This window comes from Lissotriton helveticus, chromosome 6 (assembly GCF_964261635.1).
Source record: "Lissotriton helveticus chromosome 6, aLisHel1.1, whole genome shotgun sequence".
Classification (NCBI taxonomy): Eukaryota; Metazoa; Chordata; class Amphibia; order Caudata; family Salamandridae; genus Lissotriton; species Lissotriton helveticus.
The window spans coordinates 1,499,502,015-1,499,529,299 of record NC_136067.1 but is presented as its reverse complement, the minus strand read 5'-3'; the positions used below and the strand labels follow the sequence as shown (position 1 = coordinate 1,499,529,299).

Here is a 27,285-nt window from a genome sequence, read left to right as displayed (position 1 = left end):
AGAGCCCGACGAGACCCGGATTCCCAGACCTCTCCGACCTCAACTCACATCTGCAGCACAGCTGAGATCCGTGGGTGCGACGAGACACGTGGGACCGGCCATCTTGGAGAAACTGCACTTCGCTTCCAGCACGGCTTCTGAGGTAAACTCGACCAAGTGCTTTGGGGATTGAGAAGCCCCAGCCCCGAGCAGCCCCTGCACCGAAGATCAGCCCTCCAGCATCCACGAGATCTGCGTGGGGCCCTTCTGCCTGTTTGCTGCTCGACGCGTTGTCTGGTCACTTGCCGGCTGGCTAGTGGCCTCCTAGACGACGATCCTTGAAAACTACACTGCTGGTCTGGTTGCTCCAGACTGGCCCTTGCTCCCTTCCAAAAGAGGAGCACCCCGGACCCTCCTGGTCCACTCCAGACGCTGTTTCCACTCACCGCGTGGGTTGCCTTTGCCAAGGCCTGTTGATTCCAAATCCGGATCCGACACCGCCGACAGCGAGAGCCTGCGTGGGACAGCTCGTGCCTCCATCCTGGTCGTCAAAGACACCTCCTGGTCCACGTGGCTGCAGAGACAAGCGTCCACTCTTCACCTGATCGCGACGACGACATCTGGTTCTTTCCTGGTTCCACTCCAGTCACTGGCTAGTGACTGTGAACATTGTCCCCTCTGCTTTCAGGTCTTCAGCATCTCTGATCCACCCTTGGATCACACCGGACATTTTCCTCCTGGTCGCCTGCAGTATATTTTCTTTCAGGCTCCATTGACTTCAACGCAGAAACCCGACACGACTTCGCACCTATGCACCCGCAGCCCGTGGGTGAGGTAACAAGGGCATTTCGGTGCTCACGGGTAGCTTGACTCTCCTAGTGTCTAGATTCACAGTCGTTTTAGTCCTAACCAGTCAGGATCTTCCGTACTCACCTTTTTCTTGAACTGTACTGTCCATAGACGTTGTTACGCATCCCGCGTGTGAGTTCACACTCTGCACCCGCGTCCCGTGGGCATCCCATGGAGCAAATTGCTCCTACCTATTGGGTAAGAATATTAAAATGCCAGTATGGCTTGATTTCAAGTCCTTTCCTGTAAATAGTAGAAATTAAACTCTCCTATGGAGTTGAGTTTCTCACACATTCACCAAGTATGTTTGAATTTACTTTACACATATTTCGAATTATCTTCTTTTTGTATTTCTACAGGTCATTGGACCTCTAGAGTGGACAAGGACTATAGGTCATATCCACAGAGTGGCACTGCCTATACAGTAGGGTAAGACTGGAGCCCCTTATTTGGTCCTGACGAAAGCCCTGTACCTTTGGGACACTATGGCTGAAACATGTTGACCTCTTGTCTTTTGGAAAATCACATGGCGGTGACTGAATGATTGTTTTCTTATTCACCGCACCTTTGGTTTTAAATTCCACAGGGTTCCCTTACTAAATAAAGTTTCATGGGGGAATTCTTGATGGCCTTTTAATTCACTATCCCCTTAGGGCCCCCACTCACTTTAGAAAGTGCATCCCTGTCTCCAGGAGTATGCCCGTCCTCCACCAAACGGGGTTTCTGGAGGGCGAGGACTGGCAGATGATGAAGCATGACACCAGGCGGTGTGTGATGCCAGTCCATCACTTTTTGTGAGATGCCCCAGTACTGCTGGACAATCCACATTTACTTGGTAATTATTTGTCTAGAAGTGGTCTATTTTTGTGATAATTGATTTAACTGGAGGCTGACCTACTTCTAGAGCCCCTTTGGCCTCTTGTTCCCTTCTCAGGTCTGCACCTGAGCTTTTGTGGTTTCCTACATTGAGCGGCTGTCTGGCTGCGGGAACATATTCACAGGGCACATCTCTTTACATACAGAAAGAGTAGGGATTGGAATAATACTGATTACCTTCCCACATACGATAATCACTCTGCTGGAGGCACTCTCTGGTTATCCATCCGGTTGCACTATGGAGACTGAACTTGCATTCAATGAAGATGCATATGCAGAGATCTTGAGAACACCATCGTTACTAGCAGAAACAGTGGTATCAAACACGGTTAGAAACTCGGACGAGTGGGAAACTCTAACATCAAAGAAAAAGGAACAAATACGCACAGCCCTCCATGGGGCATTCATGACTGAATACCTCAGGAAGAATGCAGCACCGATGGGCCTTGTGGTTACCAACGAACCGAGACTTTTTCTAAATAATAGAGAGTTCCGCATTAATTGGTCTGGAATTGCATGGAAATGTACTAACGATTGGCTAGTCCTAATAATCACTACTGCGAGACAACTGGCAGACACTTTACTTATAGAGATCCAACAAAGCGAGAATGCCCTCAAAACCAGTATTGACATCAAAATCTTCAAAAAGAAGCTAGATGACATTAACAAAGATCACTCTGAATATGGTGAATTTCTAACACAATCAAAAATTACCAAACTCAGAAAGGATGTCCTAAAATTTAAGAGGGATATAATTTATCCATATACCACCGATGAGTATTACGACAAGGCACCAGAACCGCAACCAAACAAAAGACAACAGCGGGCCAGGCCTACCCCACAGAACTGGTCCTTTAGCTCCGGGGACGATCGCAGCTCTTCCGGTAGCAGCGATGATGGGGGTGCATCAGCGTCACACCAAGGACAACGACCTGGACAATACCCTAACCAGCAGATGTTTGCACCACCTATGAACCCATATGGCTTCTGGCAGCAACCATACTACCCTCCAGGGTTTGGTTTTCCAACAGGACCCCAACCTTTTTTATTCAGGGGCAGGGGGAGGGGACGAGGCAAACAAAAACCACGAAGGGGTACCAGAGTACACTGGGAGGATCCCGTGGAAGAAACCACAGGGGCAGTAACAAGGAGCAGAGGCAGGGGCAATGCCCCCTCGACGAGCCGGACATAACCAACATTGTTAATTTGAGTAAACATCAACTTTCTAATGATGAGGAATCTGTCCTACAAAAGGGTTTGGGTTTTGTCCCCACTCCACAGAATGACCCTTTTAATCTTCAAGCTGAGTTACACCAGTTTTTTCGCAAAATTAAACTTAGGGCATTCTTTGGGGATTCAGGTACGAACAGCACTGAAGCAGATGGACACACTAATCTTAGAAATAAGTCCTCTTTTTCGCCCCCAAATCAAAGCATACCATGTAATGTCCTAGCATTTGAACAGGCTGTCCTCACTGAGATTGAAATGATTAATTTCAGTGGCATGAAGGGATTTCAAAATCTCAACAAAGGAGAAAGATTGGCCTTACAAAATCTCAAACAAAACCAAGGGATTGTAATAAAGCCCGCGGATAAAGGCGGAGCGACGGTCATATTGGATGCAACCATGTATCAAGATGAATGCCTGAGACTTCTCGCAGATGGTAACAGTTATGAAATCCACCAGAGAGATCCAACCAATATCCTTTTGAATAGGATCAAAATTATTGTGCATGAAGCTCTCACAAACGATTGGATAACAAGGAATGAGGCAGAATTCTTAATCAAGGAGGACCCTAGGATGCCTAGATTTTACACCCTGCCAAAGATACACAAGCCTGTATCACCACCACCTGGCCGACCGATAGTATCGGGTATTAACTCGGTGCTAGAACCTCTTTCGCAGTTCTGCGACTGGTTTTTGAAACCTATAGTTCAAACATCTAGGTCATATCTACGAGACACCAAAGATGTCCTCTGCCATTTACAAGATATGGAAGTTCATCAGGATGAAGACATCTTTATCACTATGGATATAGAAGCGCTTTATACAAGCATCCCCCAGAGACGAACACTCGAAGTGGTTGAACAAATTCTACTAGAACAGGAATGGGCTTATGTTACACCACAACATTTTGTGATGCAGTGTGCTGAAATTGCCCTCACAGAAAATTTCTTCGAATTTAATAACGTCATATACCATCAGATACAAGGCACGTCAATGGGGAGCACATTTGCTCCTAGTCTGGCGTGCCTATATGTCCGACAATTCGAGGAGGACAACATCTTCACTGACAGCAATCCTTTCTCTTTGAACCTGAAAACGTGGAAGAGGTTCATAGATGACATCTTCATAGTATGGAAAGGCACAACAGAGGAAGCGCTCTTGTTTCTGAATTGGGTGAATGGAATTGACCCTCACCTGAGGTTCACCTATAAGATTGAAGAAAAACATGCCATTTTCCTCGACCTGGACATCAGTCTTACTTCTGAAGGAATTCGTACTAAGGTCCACAATAAACCTACAGACAAAAACAGTCTGTTGCTATACGAAAGTTTCCACCCTAAAGCCCTGAGACAAAATCTTCCAGTGGGCCAATTTCTCGGGATTCGCAGGAATTGTTCACACCTAACAGACTTCGTGATACAAGCAAATGACTTGGAGAAGAAATTGCTTGATAGACACTATCCAAAGAAACTGATAAACAAAGCTAAAAAAAGAGCTAGAAACAATCACCGTGAATCTCTATTAGAGGTTACTCAGAAAGAGAAAACGGACAGACCTGTCTGTGTGACTACATTTACTCCTGCCTCTAACAGAATTCAGAACATTATTCGAAAAAAATGGCATATTCTTAATTCAGGCCAGATGAAATGGGAACAACCATTGTTTGCCTTCAAACGGAGTCGCAACATCAAAGACGAACTTGTACATGCAAAAAACAACACACAGGTGAGAGACAACCCAAGAACGCTGTGGGGCCACCAACGACCAGTGGGTCATTTTCCTTGTGGTGGCTGTGTTGCATGTCAATTTACTGATGCTGTGAAAGAGGTGGATATAGGTACTGACAGACCTTGGATTCTAAAAAACTTCAGCAATTGTAATACTGACTATGTGGTATATATGTTGACCTGCCCATGCAAGAAAATATATATTGGCATGACAACAAGGAAGATCAAGATCCGGATCAGTGAGCACCGGAGTACCTTCAGAAGACGAAAGGACAACACCAAGCTCACTAGACACTTCCTGGAAAAGAACCATACAGATTCAGATCTCAAATGGACTGTACTTGAAGTAATGAACGATGGAACCACGAATCGTACTCATGCACTCCACACAAGAGAACAACGATGGGTGTTCAGGCTTAACACATCTAGATCTGGCCTGAACGATGATATTCCGTGGTTACAAATGAACCAGTAACGTGCTATATTTCACAACTATCTAACACTAGTACCCCCTAAATAGGATGAGACGACGCCACTACTGGCCTCCTTTTAAGAAATAAGTCTGTATTCTTGAAAACAAAGGTTGTAGGCTGAGTTAGCTCTGGTCTACATTTCAGTGGACGTCACACTTATAAATACTAGTGTCCCATTTATGTTAAAATACTGAACCGCTATTTTACTATGTCCAACGGTATATCCATTGTGATAAACCTATCTAAACACACCACGTATGCTTAACATTCTACATTCAACTCCTTAGCTTGCCTGGAGTTGCGCTCACAATACATCACCTATACTTAAACATTCTACATACGACTCCCTAGGTTATCTGAGATTTTGCTCACAACACTCTGACACAGTTAATTCAGGTGACCTGACAATACAGGCAGTTGCAATTCAACTGCTATGTTTTAAATTTTAAATTTTAAATTACAATGCTTCAAATGAAGGGAGCCATATAGAGATAGGGGCGCAAATATATCACAATTTGTATGGAAATACATCTCCTCGGTTCCACAAAGCATTCTTTGTCTCCATACTGACATCGAGGATAGCGCATTACACTTTGCGATCTCTTCAGTCATCATGTGATCACTTCTCTCCCATACGGACAGGGTTGAAAATGTTCTCTCCTTTTATAATCCAAAAAAACCCTGGTTTTTCTTCGGGAGCACAATTGTCTACGCCCTCATAGTAAACCGAACCCTGTTTGTGTTTACTAAACGCCACGCTCCCTAAACACTGGCCGCCTTCTGACCACGCCTCCACCCAGGCACCAGAACGCGACCAGGCTCGTTTTAGGCTGAGCCTAATGCAGACTCAGGAAACGGCGCGTCATTAGACGGCGCCCACAATCATGCCTGCTGGTTCACCTGTACATCTAAACACTGGCCGCCTTCTGACCATGCCCCCACCCAGGCACCAGAACGCGACCAGGCTTGTTTTAGGCTGAGCTGGATGCAGACTCAGGAAACGGCGCGTCATTTGACGGCGCCCACAATCATGCCTGCTGGTTCACCTGTACATCATCATCCCTTGATGACCCACACTATATAAATTACGAACCCGGGACTACACATTGTCGCCGGGGAGGAATCGAGAGCGGTACGACATAGGTGATCCGGCGGGGAATCAACCCACATGCAGTAAGTCTCGATCGTAACGCCCAGATGCAACTATCATTGACACTGTGATCGTGTCTATACACGGATTACAGTTTGAATACTTGTGTTCGCTCCTCTTTTTCAGCGTGTGCAACCACGGGGTACCCCCAGACCCTCGCCTCCCATGGAGCAAATTGCTCCTACCTATTGGGTAAGAATATTAAAATGCCAGTATGGCTTGATTTCAAGTCCTTTCCTGTAAATAGTAGAAATTAAACTCTCCTATGGAGTTGAGTTTCTCACACATTCACCAAGTATGTTTGAATTTACTTTACACATATTTCGAATTATCTTCTTTTTGTATTTCTACAGGTCATTGGACCTCTAGAGTGGACAAGGACTATAGGTCATATCCACAGAGTGGCACTGCCTATACAGTAGGGTAAGACTGGAGCCCCTTATTTGGTCCTGACGAAAGCCCTGTACCTTTGGGACACTATGGCTGAAACATGTTGACCTCTTGTCTTTTGGAAAATCACATGGCGGTGACTGAATGATTGTTTTCTTATTCACCGCACCTTTGGTTTTAAATTCCACAGGGTTCCCTTACTAAATAAAGTTTCATGGGGGAATTCTTGATGGCCTTTTAATTCACTATCCCCTTAGGGCCCCCACTCACTTTAGAAAGTGCATCCCTGTCTCCAGGTGTATGCCCGTCCTCCACCAAACGGGGTTTCTGGAGGGCGAGGACTGGCAGATGATGAAGCATGACACCAGGCGGTGTGTGATGCCAGTCCATCACTTTTTGTGAGATGCCCCAGTACTGCTGGACAATCCACATTTACTTGGTAATTATTTGTCTAGAAGTGGTCTATTTTTGTGATAATTGATTTAACTGGAGGCTGACCTACTTCTAGAGCCCCTTTGGCCTCTTGTTCCCTTCTCAGGTCTGCACCTGAGCTTTTGTGGTTTCCTCCTATTACTTACCTAAAGTTAGGATAGCGTAGTCCCAGCGGTCCTACAGCCTCTGGACAGCTCCATTCCTTCTATCGATTTCCTTAACCATTTACTTAGTATATGGTTTGCCGTGCCCCTAGGGCACCATTGTAATTTTGTGCAACTTATCGTATTTTTCCTAAGAGATTGTCATGTGCTTAGCCCTCTGACCTCATAAAGAGTTCAGAGGTGTTTGTTATTAATAAATATATTGTTTATTTTCATAACAACCTGTGTGGTATCCTTTCATTTGGTATTCAAGGGGTTATATTGTGGTAAAACAGCTGGCTTCACATGCCAAAAGAGTTTAGCCTAAGACTGCTTTGTCCATGCTACCATTAGGATAGCTGGTCTATAAGGTTGACTTACAACCAATCACCATAAGGGTTGTTTGGACTGATACAAGGTGATCACTAGAACTAGTGAGCATCATATATCAGGCCAACTTCTCACACCGGCTCTCTCAGTTTTTTGCTGACAGGGTCGGGCTGACATGTGGCGTCCCGCAGGGTTCCTCCTTATCCCCTCTCCTTTTTAATTTATACCTGACCCCCCTTATTCGATCCCTGCGAGGTAGTAATGTCACCGCGTTCAATTACGCGGATGACATCCAGCTGGTCTTCGATATCAACTCCTCGGACCAGTCCATCGACAATTTTCAGTCTACCCTCTGTCATATCAGTGACTGGATGGGGGTGAACCACCTCAAACTTAACCCCGACAAGACAGAGTTGGTTCTTGTCGGGGGGGGCTGCCAACCCATGGAAATCCATCTTTTGGCCCGCGAGGTTGGGTCTCCCCCCCAGCCCAGTCGACTCAGCAAAAAGCCTGGGGGTTATCATCAGTAATGACCTTACGATGAAGCCCCAGATCAATGCGGTAGTCTCCTCCTGTTTTTTTCAGCTAAGGAAAATTCGTAAGATTGCCCGCTTCCTGACCACTGAGGCCCTCACCTTGGTCTTGTTGGCTTTAGTCATCTCTAGGATAGACTACGCCAACTCCCTCTATGTTGGCATTCCGGCCTATCAACTGAAGAGGCTGCAACTTGTCCAGAATCAGGCCACACGTTTTATCTACCATCAGCCTAAGCACCAACACGTCCGTCCTTTGTTAAAATCCCTCCACTGGCTCCCTGTCTCTGAGCGCTGTAAATTCAAATTAGGTTGTATTATCTTTAAGTCCCTGGCCGGTATGGGCCCGTTTTTTATTTCTTCACTACTGCACCCATATGTCCCCTCCCGCAATCTCCGTTCCTCCCATCTGGCCTTACTCAAGGTCCCGGTTTTCAAACGTAAGAAACAGGGAGGACTGAGATTCTCATTCCTTGCCCCTTTCCTCTGGAATACACTCCCTTTAGGTATAATACTTGCCTCCCCCTATACCCGTTTCAGGTCCCTTCTTAAAACCCATTTGTTTTGTAATGCTTACAATTAACGCTTTTCGCCCTGCGGAATGTCTGTCTCCCCATGCTCGAGTGCCAAGAAACCGCTAGGTGTTAGTTGCGCTTTATAAATATTTTTTACATTACATTAAATTACATTACATGGACCCATCCCCCAGGGCAGAATCTAATTTATAAGGGGAGGGGGCACATAGCTCCTCCCCTGAGCATATTTAGGCCACGGGGACCTCTGGGAGGGGGGCAGCACCCTCCCCAAGCCTTATTAGGTCCTAAGGACCGCACACCCTGAGACCAAATTGCATAATTAATGGATGGGGGAATATGAATCACCCCCAAGCCTGGAGACCTCATCCACCTGGGACAAATTCTAGGAGGATGGGTCATGTACCCCCCAAGCGTAATTAGGCCCCGAGGACCCTATTACCATGGGCCAAATACAATAAAAAAGGGGAGGGGGCCACACGGCCCTCCTCCTCCATCCCGATAAGGTTCCAGGGACCCCATGTCTGGGTGTGAATTACATAATTAATGGGAGTTGGGGCTGCAGCTCCTCTCCCTGAGCCTCCTTTGGCCAGGGGACCCCCTCCCCTGGGGCCACATTTTAAGGTGACTAATAAGGCTCAGGGAGGGGGCTGGGCGCTCCTTCTCCTTCTAAATAGGTTTCAGCCCTGTGGGGTGGAGTCCACAGGACCTATTAAGGCATGTGAGGTGGGCTGGGCACCCCCTTCCCTAATAAGTTGGATTTGGTCCCAGGGAAAAGTGGCCACACCCCTTTCCCTTAATTATAATGTGTCTTTGGGGGATAGCGTCCCAGGGGGGCATTTGGGCTTTGGAAGGTGTGCCACTTGCCCCCTCCTGAAATAGTAAGGTATTTGGCCCCGGGGTGGGGTTCGCAGAGCCTCTTAGGGCTCAGGGAGGGTCATGATTTGGGGTTAGTACTTGCACACATGAAGTGACCATAGCCTCACCATTCCACCACGAGAGGTAATGTACCTTTGGATCAGATTCTGAGAAGACTCAGCCTTGCAGCAAGTACCTAAGTGTGGGCATGGTAGGCCAAACAGGGCCAAAAAGTTAGCTGGAATACAACATCAAGGGAGGAGGGCCCCACCTTGAACTCAATCTAAATACACAGACACCAAGGATCTGACCTTCAAACTGCACTTTGTAGTACTTTTTGTAGTATTATAACACGTACTACAAAAATGCAGTTCACACTACATGTTAAGTTTTACAACTCAGCACTCCCTATACTTATGTGTGCGGAGTTCTCTGCCAGACTGCAGAGTCTCCAGTTGTAGAGCACACCGCACACATAAGTATAGAGGATGTAGAAACGTAAAACTCTGCACGCAATTATGGTTTACAGAACACTTATATTGTCACCTTCTTTGGGGTATCTCTCTGAAGAAGCGGTCTCTGGCCATTTGTAAACATAAAAATGAGTCTGCATACAGTGCTCCTTATTCTGGGCCTTCCCTTTGACAATATCTTTGAATCTTGCTGCTTTCCTAGACCATTTCTGGGAGGCCCCAAGGATCGAGAGGATTAGGGCTCTGCATCTAAATGCTACCCTTCTGGCCTTCTACCTGCCATCCCATGGACTCGGCTTTCACAAAAAAAGTCCCCTGAATGGTTAATACTTACTTTGAGATGCCTGTGCCTGAAAGTGTGTGGCGGTAGTGCAGAAAGTTAAAAAAGAAACCGGCCTTCTTACCAGCCATCAATTGATTGAGTCACTTAAAGACAGGGCCACTGGAATTATGAGTTTCTGCAGTAGCTGCTTTTTCCACATAATTATCAGTTTAGTGCATTTGCAACATGTTCCGGAGCAGTGGAAGGCCCTTTGCAAAGATTGACTGGTAATCTTGTGGTTGCTTTCTGCTGTATTTGGGTGTTAAACTGGTACTAATGAGGTGAAATATTTCCCCTGACAGCGTTACCGTGAGTTAAAATGACAAAATAATGAAGTAATGCTAACCACACAATGTGGCGCATTGTGCCACATAATTTACCTTTTCTTGCCGCATAATTGAGTCAAACCTGCCACATAATGTTGTCCTCTTCTGCTGAATAATTCCAGTGGATCTGCTTAAAGCTTTATGGTGGCAAAGATCTATTCTTTTTAAAATGTAATGTAAAGGAGTTATCAGCTGGGATCTGGAATAGTGGAGACACTTACAAAAATGTCTGTATTAGATACAGTTTGATTACTTATTACTAAAAAGTATATTTTGTAAGAACTTGTTTTATCTCAATCACTGCATCATTTTGCAGCAGCCTAGCTTAGAGTATGTAAATACTGTTTTAAAATAATGACTTACATATTCACAGTGCTTTCTGCTACAGTCTGGGACCTCATAGCACTATAAACAGGGCAATTGGAATTATGCGGCTGGAGAAGGCCAAATTATGCAGCATGGTTGACAATTCTGCAGCAAGCAAAGGCAAATTATGCTTCATATTTTGTGATAGCATTACTGCACTATTTTGCTATTTTTACACTTGTTAACATTGTCCTGGCCTTTATTGCCCCTCATAAGTACCACATTAACACCCACATATAGCAATAAGCAACAGAAAGGTGGCCAGTCTACCTTTAGAAAGGGCCTTCCACTGCGATTTAACATGTGTTGCTTCATTTTTATATCTGCAAATTATGCTGCAGATGATGGATTATGTGGCAAATGCGGGAAAACCCTAACTATGTGCTGAGAGTGCAGGGTGAGTGTGAAAGTGAAGGGTGAGAATGAGCACTGAGTTGTCTGAATGCAGGGTGAATTCCCAGACACTTGAAGTTAATCAGCATGTTATTTGTTATTGATGTGGTGTAGGGTTTCAGATATAAGTTAAACTATTGCTATTATGGAATTAATCAGGGAATCGAGGGTGCAATAAATAATGTGCTGATCCTGCAACAAACTTCAGTCTTCTGATTAGGGTTGCCAGCTCATTATTTTGATGTTGCAGACATTACAAAAATAAACATCCACCTTCAGCACTTATCTGTGCGCTCTTTTAAAAGCAAATATAGAGCACTTTTAAATGTGTTCTAGGGCTGCCTGAATGATTAATGTCTGAAAATGAAAGGAACAGAAAGAAAGTCACTTTACAAATGAATACATACTTTTTTATTTAAGACCATATTTAGGGCCCGATGTAGGTAATTCAGATTTACAGACTCTTAAATACCAATTCATACCGATTCGGTATTTAAGAGTCGGTAAATCTGAAGCAGGCAGATGTAGGTAAAAAATTACCGATTCTGTACAAGTCGGTATTTACCGAATCTGTAAATACCAAATTGCTATTTCCCATTGATTCCTATGGGCCTTGCAGCCCATAGGAATCAATGGGAAATACCGAATCGGTATGTACCGATTCGGTAAATACCGAGTCCTGCAAGCGTGCAGGGGGTGTCACTTTGACACCCTCTAGCACCCCAAGTACAGGCATGTGTGCCAATTGGCACACATACATGCCCTAAGGGCATGTCTGTGTGTCACATGGCACAGGTGTACATGCACAGATGTGCATGTACACCTGTATTCGGTATTTTATCACCCAATAGGATTGGGTGGTAAAATACCGAATCCTGAAGGCCTGTAGCACTGTAAACAGTGCTACCTACATCTGGAATTTACCGAATCGGTAAAATTACCGATTCGGTTTTTTACAGAATCGGTAAATTTACCGATTGTGCAAAATATTGGCCCCTACATCTCAATCACCAAATACCGGTCGGTAACGGCCGAATTCGGCCGTTACTGACCGGTATTTGGTGACCTACATCAGGTCCCATGTGTCAAAGCAGGGTCTCTGCAGGCTCTTTAAACATACACGGCTGGCATTTTTTTTTTCTATTGGGAACCCTTTTTTGTACTCCTTTTCATGAAATGCATTTCCTCCCTACAGCAGTGCATTTATAATACAATTGTAAGGAATAGGCAGAGTCGGGGCCCAGGAAAAAGAAAAAAAACTAAGCTTCAGTAACCAGTTCCTGAAGGTATTTAAATGGTCTTTAAAGACCTGTGAAATATTCGGTTGTGCTGGAGTCTTAATGCACTGAGCCCCCACTGACCTCTGGCCCCACGGCAACTCTGAGGGCTTCTGAGTAAATGAAGACAGCCTGGAAATACAGCAGATAAACATCGCTGCACTTCCAGGTGTCTTCATTTACATCATGCTTGCAGAGGCCTTTGCGCCTCCATGGGAACCCATCCACGCCCCCCCATAGGGGGGCGCGCCCCACAGTTTGAAGAACTGTGGTTTACACACTATCCCGGCTTTATCAGATTTTGGTTTCTTTCTTTAACTCCCCCTCTTTTATCCTACTCTTTTATTCAATTGGCTTCTCTGTGGCATGTCTAGACACTCATTTTCCTCATCAGTTCGAGCTGTATTAAAAATAAAATACATTTGAATGGTGCTAAAAGATGAGTGCACAATAATGTAAATATTGTAAATCACAATTATGTTGTGTAATGTATTTTGCGTCTTAAAAACAAAAACAATTCAAAATGAAATAATCAATCGATTTATCAAGGGCAGAAGCTGATTGCAGCCATACTTGTGAATTTAGCCATTAAGTGCTTTTGCCGGCAATACTCAAACCACCCAAAAATCCACTGGATTTGTAAGGAGCAAACACAAACTAAGCAAGTCTATCTTGGGGTTTCCTTAGAAAAAATGACTTTAGGCTAAAATGAAGAATTCAATATAACTGACAGCCAATCAGGAACCCACATACAAAAATTCCAATTCTAAAACGTGCACCAAAAGTTTTCAGCTTGAAACTAGTAAGGTAAAAGCGAGCATTTCTATTGTTGGAACAAGTTGGAGGCGAAGATTAAGATGAACGTTTTTACCTGAGTGGATACGCTGATGCGAGTCTTTCTGATGGGAACACTCGTGGTTGTTTTCTTGGCAGGCATGCTGTCGGACGCCCTACTGTTTTGGACCCCCAAAGGTACCCCGGCGATACTAGGAAGAACTTCAGATCTCGATTTTCTCGGATATGATGACGGGTTATTAGTAGTTACAGGTGCAATAATTTTCACAGTGCTTCCGCGTATTCTCATAATTGAGTGCTGCTGTAACGACATTCTCTATATGCAGTATCCAGCAAGCGTACAACAGATTTTGTCCATCTTTAGCAGCGAGAACAGACAGCAGATTTAACTGCAAGAGGGTGAATTACGCTTTTCTGTAGCAGCCCTGATAATACTTGGAAAGGGACGCCCATTCTTTACTGATCTTGTTTAAAACCTCGAAAGTAGTCCGCGGCCTACAAAAAAAGACACAATGTATTAAAGTAAAAAACTGTTCTGGAAAAAGGCAAATACATCTTGTCTTAAACTGAACGTGAAAATTATGAAAAACAAATGAAGGCAATGGTGCAGCAGTTATGTACGATAGCGTAGATATTTAGGCAGAGGAGCATTTTGATGGATTGTTGTGGTCACCCTATTCCTGAGTTCTAGTCCAGCTGAGTTCAATCACCAGCCTGAGAAGTAAGGCAGACCTGCACACCCTTGGCTTATTGGGCTAGGCAGCACTAGGTAGGAGTACAATTATATGTATTCAAATAATCAATGCAAACTGCACAATGGTTAAATTGTTTACCTGTTCACCATTCTAGTTATGCTGTTGACAATATTTTGCTTTATTCCATTAACCATTGGCACAATAACCAACTGAACTGGGGGTCTACTAGACCTAAAGCCACCAACTGCCTTAAACTGCTACAAACAGAATTAGAAAAGCAAAGAAAAAAGGGATGTCATAGAAGAAGGAAATCATTGAGCGGAGCTTAGATTCCCATCAAATAATCAGGGTGATCAGTCTTATCTTCCGGTTATCCACCCATATGGATGATATGTCTCTTGATCATAGAGCCAAACTTCCACAGAGGGATTCGCTCAATGGAATCAGAATAGGAAAACCCAAGAGAAGAGGGACAGACTACACATTCTTTGGGTCCATGACCACTTGGGAATTAAGAGCAGTGCAACAAGCCAATAGTGAGTGATATTAAAATAGAGTCATGAGGAGAAAATACAGAATTTATTGAAGATGTCACCTCACCCTCTAAGCTAAAAACAGAACAGTGCAACGCCCCGCTCCTCTCATGTGTTCATGGACTAGATCGGCATTCTGACCCAGCTGCGGAGCCCCAAGAGGAGCAACCAACTGGACAGGGTTACGTCATTGCAGAGCGCATCGTAGGCGCACGGACTCTCCTGTGCTCACCACCTTGGAGGCCTGCTTGGCCCCCTGCAGCCCACTATCATGGGAAGGGTATACCGGTGGAAGGGGGAAAGAGCGGGACAACACTCCGATGATGAGAAGGAGGTGGCAGAACAATGGAAGGACGAGGCCCTGGGGGGCCCCACACTGGCGGACATAATGCAGGCCATCACCTCCTCGAGAGAGGCCTAAGATAGCCACATTGACGCTATAGGGGTGGATCTGTTAAAGGACGACCACTGAAAACTCAAAGAGCTGGTGAAAGCTAACAAGAAGACCATGGAGGACGTCCCGGACGCAATCTTTACTTTACAGCGTTCCCTGAGACTGGTGGAGGACAAGGTCAGGGTCTTGGAGGCAAGGGCAGAGGACAGCGAAGGACGCTCTTGCAGGAACAACCTGCACATAGTGGGGGTCCTGGAGCGGGAGGAAGGAGATGACGCTGTCCAGTACATGGAGGCCTGGCTTAGGGCAGAGGTGGCCCCGGAGGGGCTCTCCCCTTCTTTGCACTTGAACGCGTTCACAGGGTCCCAGCTAGACCCCCTAGACCAGGGGCGCTCCCGCGGCCGATGGTGGTGAGCTTACTCCATTACCGTGACAGAGACCATATACTGCAATAGGCTCGGGGGAAGCAGAATCTTCACATCGGGAATGCTAGGGTGATGATTTTTCTAGACTTCACCAGGGAGGTGCAGAGGCAGTGCGCTTCTTTCCTAGAAATCAAGCGGAAACTTCGACAGTTGTAGATGCCATACGCCATGCTGTTCCCCGCACGCCTACGGTTGGAGACAGGAACGACACACACTTCTTTACTACTCCGCAGGACACGTGGCAGTGGCTGGAGACGCGATAGACAGTAACCAGAAATGCTTCTCTAACAAGCGCTGCAGAGCGGGGGTCACCAGCACCTCTGGGTTCACCGAGGACCCCTGCCTTGCCGGACACCAACTTGAGAGAGATAGAGCTGTGCAAGCGGTTCCCGGATCAGCCGGGGTGAAACTAGCCTGACCTCCACTGTTACTGGGCATGGCACAGGCAGATCTGAGACTTCTCCTCCTAGCAGAATGAACGGGAACTTCCTGAGGTCACACCTCAAATGGCCGACTTAATTGCGTGAAATGGGAGCCTACAGCTTGGTGAGGTAGGTCCATGCTGATAGTGGGGACTGGTTGCTGAGAGAGTTATTTTTATATCACAAAGGGGGAGAAGGAAAAGTCTGTGACCCTTTCAACTTCCTTAGTTTCAATATCAAAAAATCAATGGGGGAAGGGATCACTTGTAATGAGCAACCAGGATTTTGTAATCTAATCGTTTCCGGTTCAGATAAGAGAGAGTTCCCCTTTGGGGGAGGAGAGATGATGGCACCAGAAACGAGCTGCTGTTGAGGGTTCCCATGTTTTTTTGTGAGCGGGGGTGGCAGGGGGGCTCTGGATCCTATGGGGCCAGCACACACTTCACCACATTCCGTGAGTAGATGTTTGTTGCACTAGTTTCGATGGGAGCTAGTTCGATTGTACGTGTCCCGGGGAGAGGGAGTTGGGGAGTTCAAGTGGGTGAGGGGGGTTTTATTGGGGTCAGGCATGCCGCTGGGTGGTCATGATGGAGGAACACTGAGGGACGCACTATGGGATCCACCGTAGGTATTAAGTGTATGTCCTGGAACGTTAGGGGGATGCACACTATGACTCGTCGCCAGAAGATACACGCTTACCTTGTGAGGAGAGTGGTGCAGATTGCCCTGTTACAGGAGACACATCTAACAAAGCAGGAGGGGGTGGCATTACAGCGTAGATAGTGGGGGCAGGTGTTTTGCACAGCGTATTCGGCATTTGCTAGGGGCACATTGATTTGGGTATGAGCTGTTGTTCCATTTCAGAGCACTGGGCAGCTGATTGATCCAGACGGCAGGTATGTGGTGGTGGCGGGGCGCCTTGACGGTAAGGACATTGTATTGGGGAGTCTATATGCCCCAACATAGATCAAGCTGCATTTTTTGTGAGTCTGTCAGAGAAGCTGGCGGCCATGTTGACGGGGTCGGTGTTATTGGGGGGTGACTTCAACTGTATCGCAGATGTTGACCTAGATCGCTCTCACCCTCCTCTTGTAAATGCCCCAGTGCACAGAATTGGTACAAAAGGGGGTGGTGATGGACCACCCCCTTTTGTACCGCTTTTGGCCACCATAAGTGTGGCAGGGTATGCTCAGACGTGAGTCCCTTGCTCACTTTGCCACCGGATTCAAGCAAGCCGGGCTGAAGACGGCTGGAATGCCAGAAACCGGTCCCCGGAAGCTTGTTTCCAGTCCAGGGAAGACATGGCTTGGCAGTTTGGGCTGGACTGTTCCCATGAGGCACAGGGTCAGACTGATTTGCATATAGCCATGTCTGAACTGGGGTGGCAGAGTGAGCTAAAGAACGGTGATGGATTAAACCCAGATCTTTTGACTGGGTGTGAGTGTTTGATTGATTCAGATGCTCCGTCCATCACCACCCCCTTTTGTACCACTTTTGGCCGCCATAAGTGTGGCAGGGTATGCTCAGACGTGAGTCCCTTGCTCACTTTGCCACTGGATTCAAGCAAGCCGGGCTGAAGACGGCTGTAATGCCAGAAACCGGTCCCCGGAAGCTTGTTTCCGGTCCAGGGAAGACATGGCTTGGCAGTTCGGGCTGGACTGTTCCCATGAGGCACAAGGTCAGACGGATTTGCATATAGCCATGTCTGAACTGGGGTGGCAGAGTGAGATAAAGAACGGTGATGGATTAAACCCAGATCTTTTGACTGGGTGTGAGTGTTTGATTGATTCAGATGCTCCGTCCATCACCACCCCCTTTTGTACCGCTTTTGGCCGCCATAAGTGTGGCAGGGTATGCGCAGACTTGAGTCCCTTGCTCACTTTGCCACTGGATTCAAGCAAGCCGGGCTGAAGACGGCTGTAATGCCAGAATCGGTCCCCGGAAGCTTGTTTCCGGTCCAGGGAAGACATGGCTTGGCAGTTCGGGCTGGACTGTTCCCATGAGGCACAGGGTCAGACTGATTTGCATATAGCCATGTCTGAACTGGGGTGGCAGAGTGAGCTAAAGAACGGTGATGGATTAAACCCAGATCTTTTGACTGGGTGTGAGTGTTTGATTGTTTCAGATGCTCCGTCCATCACCACCCCCTTTTGTACCAGTGCACAGAATGGCAGCGACGAGACGGGCCTTGCAGCAACAAAGGGGACTGACGGACTCTTGGCGGGCTCATCACCCAGGGGTTAGGGACTACTCTTATTTTTCTCCGTTGCATGACTTGCATGTTCGCCTTGATTTGATTCTCTGTTCCCCAGACGTGCATGGAGGGATCGTGCACAGCGAATATTTAGCTAGAACAGTATCAGATCATAATCCGTTGTTGGTGTCGCTGAATTGGGTGCAGGGTCGCCCTGCCATTCCCACTTGGTGACTAAGGCCGGAGGCACTGGAAGATCCAGTGTTCCAGGAGACAATAGGCACGGCGATTGAGGATTATTTTAGGAACAATACTGGGACAGCGTTGAGCCCACTTGTTGAATGGAATGCTTTTAAGTCGGTGATCAGAGGGTGTTGCATTGGGGAAGTGGTGGGAGTGCGGAGGGTATTGCTGCAGGATGTACAAGGAGCAGAACATAGACTTAGGGATGCAGAGAAAGAAAGACCGGAACGACCTGATAAGCAGGATGACCTCCTCGCGGCTCGCGAGGACCTAGAGGTACTAATAGAAAAATTACGCTGTTTTGATTATAAGGCTTACACTGATCGGGCGCATGCCAAAAGGGACAAATCTGGAGCGCTGCTGGCATGGCTGGCCAACCCAGCGCATAGAGGGATGTCGATTTTAGAGCTGAGGGGGCAAGGGGATGAAGTATTCCATAGGCAGCGCAACATTAATGGGCAATTTCTGCAGTATTACTCTGTGCATTACCAGAATAAGCTTTGCCCAGGGGATCCCAGTGATGGGGGCTTTTTTACTGAAGTGGAACTTTCCAAAATTGAGGAAGAGGCGGCAGAGGAACTTGGCAGAGATATCGAGGCGCGGGAGGTGCGCAGCACCATCAAACACATGGCTAAGAACAAAACACCGGGGACTGACGGGCTCCCAGTGGAATTTTATTCTGAATACGCGGATGCCCTGGTCCCGCTCTTGATAGAATTAGATAATGGCGAGAGGGGTCCCTCCCTGCCTCCACGAGAGAGGCAGTGATTGTCCCCCTTCTGAAACCCGGGCAAACCTGCCTGGGATCCAACCTCCTACAGGCCACTTGCCATGCTCAACTTGGATTACTGACCCATATGCCAACCTTAATTCACGAGGACCAGGCCGAATTTATTCTGTCTCGAAACACAGCGATGAACATTCGTAAACTCTTGCGTATCCTGGGGGCGGATACTTTTTGCAATGAAGACGCCTGTATCTTTACAGTCGATATTGAGAAGGACTTTGATAGCCTGGAGTGCCCGTACCTTTTTAAAGTCTGGAGGGCGTTCGGCTTGGGGAACCGCTTTGTGGAATGGACGGCGATCTTGTATAATAATTCCACCGCCAGGTTCAGAATGGGGGGACTGATTTCTGATGCTTGTAAGGTGGGACGAGGCAGGGATGCCCGCTGTCCCCTTTGTTGTTTGCCCTGGCGATGGAGCCTATGGCTGTCCATGCCAGGACGGGTCGGTACTATCAAGGGCTTCTAGTGGAGGGGCAATTGCAGCATATAGCGCTCTATGCAGATGACCGGCTTTTGTTCCTGGCCAACTCGGGAGATGCGCTCCGGGGAGCAAAGGAATTGCTAGGTATGTTAGGGAGGATTGCGGGGCTCCGTGTGATCTCGACCAAATCGTGCCTGTTCCCTGTCAGCCCTGGTAGGGATGGTTCACAGAGGGCGGAGGGGGTTCCGTGGGAGACTAGATGCTTGCCTTTTCTAGGGACCCGGATTTATCACAATCCTGTGGATCTTCTGGAGGGTAACATAGGGCAGGCGGTGCGCAGTGTTAAGAGCTGCTTTGAATTTTGGAGGACTTTCCCACTGTCTGTGGCAGGTAGAATTGCACTGGTGAAGATGGTTAAATTACCCAGGCTTCTCAATTTCTTTGGGACGCTCCCCATTTGGATCACGCACAAGACCTTTGCACAGCTCAACACATTGATTTCTGGGTTCTTATGGGGCAACGGGAGGTGGAGAGTGGCCCTTGTGACTATGCAGAGACCTAGGGCGGAAGGGGGCTTTGCTTTACCTGACCTTGAGACCTATTATCACGCAGCGCAGCTCCAATGGTTCACGAATTGAGTGGCGAGACGACTCCAGCAGGCGGAAGACCTGGGTGGGCCAGACCCAAGTTTGAATCTGCTGTCTCTGGTATTGCTGTGATTGCCTCTGAGAGATAGAACAATTCCCCCTGACCTGCAAACGGTGCTGCAGTGTTGGAATCGCCTGGCTAGATGGGCGCCGATACGAACCCCTTATGCGCCTGAGATTCCATTATGGATGTGTGAGGTGCTGCCCCACGGGGGCAATTGGTGCAAGTTGCGCTTGTGGGAGTATGCAGGGACCATTACTATCTGAGATTTGTTTGAAAATGGCAACCTAATACGTTTTTGGCCTGTCAATATGTAGTGATGGCAATGGGGGCTTTAAAGCGGTTACTTGCCTCTATAGGCGGATCACGCAAGACTTACGAAAACCCCTGACAGCCTTACACCTTAAATGGGAAGCAGACTTGGGTGAGGCCATTGAGGAGAAACCATGGGGAGAACTCGTAGAACGGGCTTGGACGAGCACTAGGAATTTGCGCTTTCAGTTAATTCACTTCTATGTATTACATAGGGCATATTTAACCCTGGGCAAAATTAATGATTATTTTGGGGTCTCGTCCACCTGCCCGAGGTGTAACCTGGAGGGAGCAGGGTTTCTTCACATGTTTTGGGAATGTCCACATTTGGGAAAATATTGGGGAGGGGTGACGGCTGAACTGGCGACAGTGACGGAGAGAGAGATAGTCTTGACACCTGGATGTTGCTTGTTACATTGGTTCCCGCACACTGCCATGACCAAAGTTACTAGTAAGTTCATTGATCTGGGGTTGGTGTTGGCAAAAAGGGAGCTCACCACTCATTGGAAAGCGAAAAATGGCCCCAACCTGCTGCGATGGAATAGGGAACTAGTGAAATGGGCGGAGAGTCAGGGGAACTGCAGACTACACATGGCTAAGCGTATTGGGAATGAAAAGACAATGGAAATGGAGAAGTGTGGCTCACCGATTAGAGCGGCAGACCCTGAGGCAGAGGTCTGGCCCGGGACCAGGGTTCAATTCCCGACGCGGCAGGGTCTTGGCTCAATGTCCACGGACTCGATAATTCTCGTCTAGGTGCCTACTCTAATCATGGGTCCCACTCTGCAACTCTGGGCAATAGCTTGCTTAATCTCGACAACGGCCCCGAAAGCGCTAGGATGCCTGGCCTCACCTTGGAGGTGCGCAGTAAGGGGGCATCTCACAGGGAAAGCCAGGAAGGGTTCCACAGCGGTATACAGCGCCAAGATACCTTTCAGGTGATAGTGCGCTTTACAAGTATACACACATTTACATTTACATTTACAAATGGCGCTAGCATGGGTGGCATTGGTGGATCTAGTGAAACACCCGAGCGAGGACGCCTATGGTACGCTTGAAGAGAGGGGTGCTGCACTGGGCGACTGAGCTTGGAGGTTCTTGACAATCCTTTGATCGGTGCAGGGCCTGGGAAGGGCTTGCTGAGGGCTTGTTTTACTCCTTTCCATGATATCATCCCCTAGGATTCGGGGCATAAGGGGGCATGGAGCAGGGTGGATTCATCTGATGTGCATGAATGGGAATTTTCATGAGACAGCGGCATGCCTGGGGTGGTGCGGGCGGCAGGAGTTTTTACGGGGAGTTGGTGGGGGGGCCGGGTGACCATGATACGAAGAACCCTGATGAGACGCTCTTCATGATGGGGCGCGCTGAGTTACATACTATGCTTAGCACGAGGAGGGAGGCCGGGTGATGGAAGAGCGTAGAAGTTGTCTACCCGACAGGGGAAATTAACACTGGATGAGATGATGGGCCTTAAGACTGTAAGAAGTGGTGTTAGCTGCACTGGATTTAGTTTGCACCTCTTGGCATTTGTAATGCCCTCCGGGCTGTTTAATGTGTCTTCTTTTAGAAAACCAATACAAAATGTATTTAAAAAAAATTATGTTCTTAGTTTGCTGACACCATCCAATACCTTGTAAGGTTTAGAGGTCCAGATGGTAAACTATGAGCTAGCTTGGAATTAGGTCACCATATTCTGATGGTGTGAGTGGACTCAGTCCCCCATACTTTTGATGCTCATGTTACCCAAATGCACAGTGTTAGTTAATTAGTAGTAACCGTATGACAAAACCATTGAACGTTACCAGTTATGGAAAGCTCTGCAATCCTTATCTCGCACAACAGCCATGAAAACCATGACCTCACTATATTTATATCAGTAAGTTAGAACACCTAAAAGCATAATGCCATTAAATAACAATACATAATCTATGAAATTCCACACTTCAGGAAACCCCTACGGGTCTCCTGACTATGATGTACACATTCTATGCTAAGTTATACACTGCCACCCCAGTACCCAATCAGGCTACCATAACAGAGTACTTGGATACAATCCAGCTGCTCTGGCTCGACAGAGCACACTAGGAAATACCTTGACTTCCCTATCATCGTAGAAGAAATTGCGCAGACAATTAATTCACTCCCAGGGGACAAGGCACCTGAGCTTGTCGGACTTACCACTATGCTCAGAGAGGAAGTTATCTATGCAATCCTTAAGTCGGACAAGCCGGCTTCCAAGTTGGAGTCCTACAGACTGTTATCACTGATTAACGCAGACAATAAAATCTTTACCAAAATTCTGGTGAACCCTACTACCGGACATAGTGAGACCAGATCATTCTGGATTTATTATGGAACCCCTCACTACCAGACTCAGGCAACATCACATAAATCGGGGCACAGGTTTCACATCGAGGGGACTGATAGTTTCAATGTATGCTGACGAAATCACACTATACATTTGCAACCCTGGTGAAAACCTTGCACCAATCACAAGGGATGTGATTCGCTTTGGCAGCTTCTTCAGCATACATATAAACCAAACTAAATCTATACTTTTTCCCCTCACTGACAATACACACCCCTTCCACACAGACTATCACTGACAATACACACGCCTTCCACACAGACTATCCCCTGCAGTCCGCTAACTGGGTATATGACTTAGTCAAGAGGTTACAGCCAATCAAGGTTGTGCGATCGAGTGGCTAGAGGACAGAAACCCTATCTGGTTAAAATTGCCACTCTTGGGGTGTTGGGGGATACTGTTGGGGATGGGTGGGTCGGGGGGGATTTGGGGCGTGCCCCCTTTGTTTCTACAAAACTCTGAGTTCACTACCATGCTTTTATCTGTACGTGTTGTTGACGGTCTCCTCCTGACTGTGGAGGGCTGTCCTGAATCTTGATTGAACTCTTAATAAACACGGTTTTGAAAAAAAAATTGCCACTCTCATTGGCTGGCCGGATAGCCATTGCCAAAATGGTGGTCCTCCCCAAATTTCTTTGTTTATTTCTAAATGTCCCTCTCCCACACACGGCCCATTTCCTGTGTTGCTTATGATTTAGTTACATTCGTTTGGGCTGGCAGACAACCCCACAACTCCAGGGATGTACTTACCCTGTCTCTCACTCCGAAGGACCTAGGCGTGCCTGACATGTTACTATACGCATTATGCACCCAGGCACAATTCTTACATGACTGGATCCACCTCCCAACACCATTTCAACCCCACGTCGCAGTTGAGACAGATCTGGCAGCCCCATGGCCCCTATCCACAGCACTATATGCCCTTAACCAGGTACCACGGGCCAAGGTTGACACATGGATTGGATCCGCTGGGCCTCGGACGCCATTAAGAGATGGACTAAACTGACTTGCCTTCATGCACCCCCAATACCCTTAAGCCATAACCCTCTGACCCCCCCTGTTGCAGGAACAGGGAGCTATACTTCAGGTATGCCAACACAATCTCACCTAATTTTCAGATCTGAACCCAGGGAATGCCTTCTTGCAATCCTTCGCCACTGACATTTTACCACCGCCCACTGCACTGGACATCTTCTTGTACTATCAAACCAGGGCCACTTGCCCAACCATTCAGGATACCTTTCCGGCCCAGCCACCAACACTCCATGCACTCGAACACATTCTCATCACACCCTCCTCTCGCAAATTAATAACCCATCTGTATAACACTATGCAGCATACCTCTCTGGTTGCGACTCGAAGGGCCCGCACGCAATGGGGAATTGATTTTGTTAAAAGTTTCCCTAACAGATTCTCAGTGGTCATACTGCTGTGGGCAGCTGGAGCTTCTTTCACCAAACTTATGACTGCGGTCGATACATTTAACATTCTTGCACCGTTTATATCGTACCCCAGCTCAGTTATTCAAGATAGGCCTTGTCCCGGACTCCAACTGCCTCCGTTGTGCTGTGACACAAGCCTCCTTCCTCCATCTGGCATGGATGTGCCCTAAAGTTGCAGAGTTATGGGAGAAAGTCTTTTCTACCATCCAGACAATAACTGGACAACGTGCTCAATGTAACCCTTTAATCGGATTATTGGGCCATGTTAAAGATATACCCGCTACAAGCCTGTAGACTCACTGTTATGCTCCTCCTCCTTGCTAACGCACCAGGGACATATCGTACCACTCACAGCGTGCGAACTCACCTGACGAGATACCTAGCCCACTTGTCAATTGATATCTTTTAATTGACATATCATGTTGGGCTGAAGCGCCCTTTGGCTACAGGACTCCTGATTTCTTTACATGTTCCCCGCACTCTGATGATTGTTATTGGTGGGCGGTTCTGCTGTCTGAAACATGATGCACTTTGATGATTGCCTCATTTGCCATTTTAAGTTATGTAATTGTATGAAAACTATTACTTTCCAGCTGTCATGTTACGATCCCTATCGCCGATCTTTTCTCCTTCCGCCTCCTCAGTGGCGTAAAAAAGGCAGTGAGGGGGCCCGAGCTCCAGGAGTGGCCCCCTCAGCACAGTACCCTGGCCTGAGCGCCCCTGAGTAGGTCCTAAGGGGCCCCCTCCATGTACTTTGCAGAGGGGCCCCCTCAGGCTTCGTTACGCCACTGCCCCTCTTCCTACTACCCTTATCGTCCCTATATGTCCCTGTATTGCACATTCTTCTTTTGTTTCCTTTACTTATTCTGAATATTATTGTTTCACATTTAGGATATTTTTGTACCTCTGTATTTCTTACTAAATTTAATAAAAACAATTAAAAACAAAAAATAACAAATACTCAAACCAATAAGTAATACTACAAGGGGGAAAAAAGGACATCATTTTGGACACATAAAAACAGGGGGCGCATTTCAAGCAAAAGGTCTTTCCCAAACCTAAAAAGCAATCCTTCTTTGTTCATATATATATATATATATATATATATATATATATATATATATATATATATATATATATATATATATATATATATATATATATATATATATATATATATATATATACATAGACATGTATATATATATATATATTCACTGAAAAAACCATAGGTTATAGACCATATATAGTTAGGAATTAGCATTTACAAAACCTTGAAAATTCACTGAAAAAACCATAGGTTATAGACCATATATAGTTAGGAATTAGCATTTAAAAAACCTTATTTTACTCACACAAAACCATTGAAATTCCATATATAGTTAGTTGCACTAACTATATATCGCGCACCCGCAATCCACTGCTGATCATGTCACATATTACATCATTCATGACATGGTCAGTGACATCACTGATGACATCACTGATGACATCTCAAATGACATCACTGATGACATCACTGATGACGTCTCATTTGACATCATTGTTGTGCTAATACGATAAACCTCTTCAGACTCTAATATAACCTTAGATACACTCAGTGTATACAGACACTCACACACTGCCACTCATCCATGGAGTTACTCACACACCCAGTCAGTCATGCAAAGAAACAATCTCACCTCCATTTCTTCAACTATACAGTTATACACACCTTACTTATTGAAACATATACTAACACATATTTACTCTCTTATACAATCCCTGATACAAGTTCACAATGATCGATACAACCACTCACTCATTCAGTGGCTCTCATGCACAGTTATTTATATATGCCAACTCTCACATGTACTGTGTTTTACATATGTACTTACTATGACATGTAGCATTGAGATATCCATTCACTCATCAATACACTCATGCACACAGTCAACTGCCCATGTAGCTGTTTCCACATGCACTCTTGAACTCATACACCTAGTGAATAAACTGCTCACACATCTATGCACAGAGTCACACACCTTCCAGCCACCCCCACACAAACTCAATCTCCCATAGAAATACTTGGGCAACCAATTAATTACACATATAGCCTCTCGTATAGCTAATGATCAACACATGCAGCAGTTTACATCACAACAGACATAATGATGCACAAATTAAGACAGTTTAGTCACTAACCTATGCATTCAGTGAGACACATTTAATCACTCACTCATACAGTCAGTCACGCACTTACTAAATCCTTCATCCAGACACTTATACATCCACTCATTCTTCAATATGTAAGACATATTTTAACTTTACAGAAACATACAGTCACTGGATGTTGTCATCAGTGATGTCATCAGTGATGTCATTTGAGATGTCATCAGTGATGTCATCAGTGATGTCACTGACCATGTCATGAATGATGTAATATGTGACTTTATCAGCAGTGGATTGCGGGTGCGCGATATATAGTTAGTGCAACTAACTATATATGGAATTTCAATGGTTTTGTGTGAGTAAAATAAGGTTTTTTAAATGCTAATTCCTAACTATATATGGTCTATAACCTATGGTTTTTTCAGTGAATTTTCAAGGTCTTGTAAATGCTAATTCCTAACTATATATGGTCTATAACCTATGTTTTTTTCAGTGAATTTCAATGGTTTTTTAATAGCAAATATCATAAGCTGTCGAATGTCAAGTACGTGGTAAGTAAAAACATTTTCGTGTTTATGCACACTGATCTGCTTTGAATGCTGCCCCCCACCCCTCATTTCTATTAGGAGTACTCTCTCTTTGCAGATAGTGAAAGGTAGTTAACGCAGGCCTTTGCCCCCGTTGTAATCCGTCGTGCCTGCTTCTCTCTCCATTTGATTGATTGTTCTCTTTGGTTCATTCTCTATTTACAAACAAGCACAGTCGCAATACTCTGTTTAGTCTTTGCAGATAGCG

General features: G+C 46.2%; 1 protein-coding gene across 1 annotated transcript in view; it reads right to left on the bottom strand.

Annotated features, from left to right (window-relative positions):
- LOC144761801 (uncharacterized) overlaps positions 1-27,285 on the bottom strand; it is a 206,148-nt gene that overhangs the window by 122,353 nt on the left and 56,510 nt on the right. Inside the window, exon 2 of the mRNA XM_078647044.1 lies at positions 13,529-13,947. Coding sequence (XP_078503170.1) covers positions 13,529-13,765 — 237 coding nt within the window. The 5' untranslated portion in view covers positions 13,766-13,947. The remainder of the gene's footprint in view (positions 1-13,528; positions 13,948-27,285) is intronic.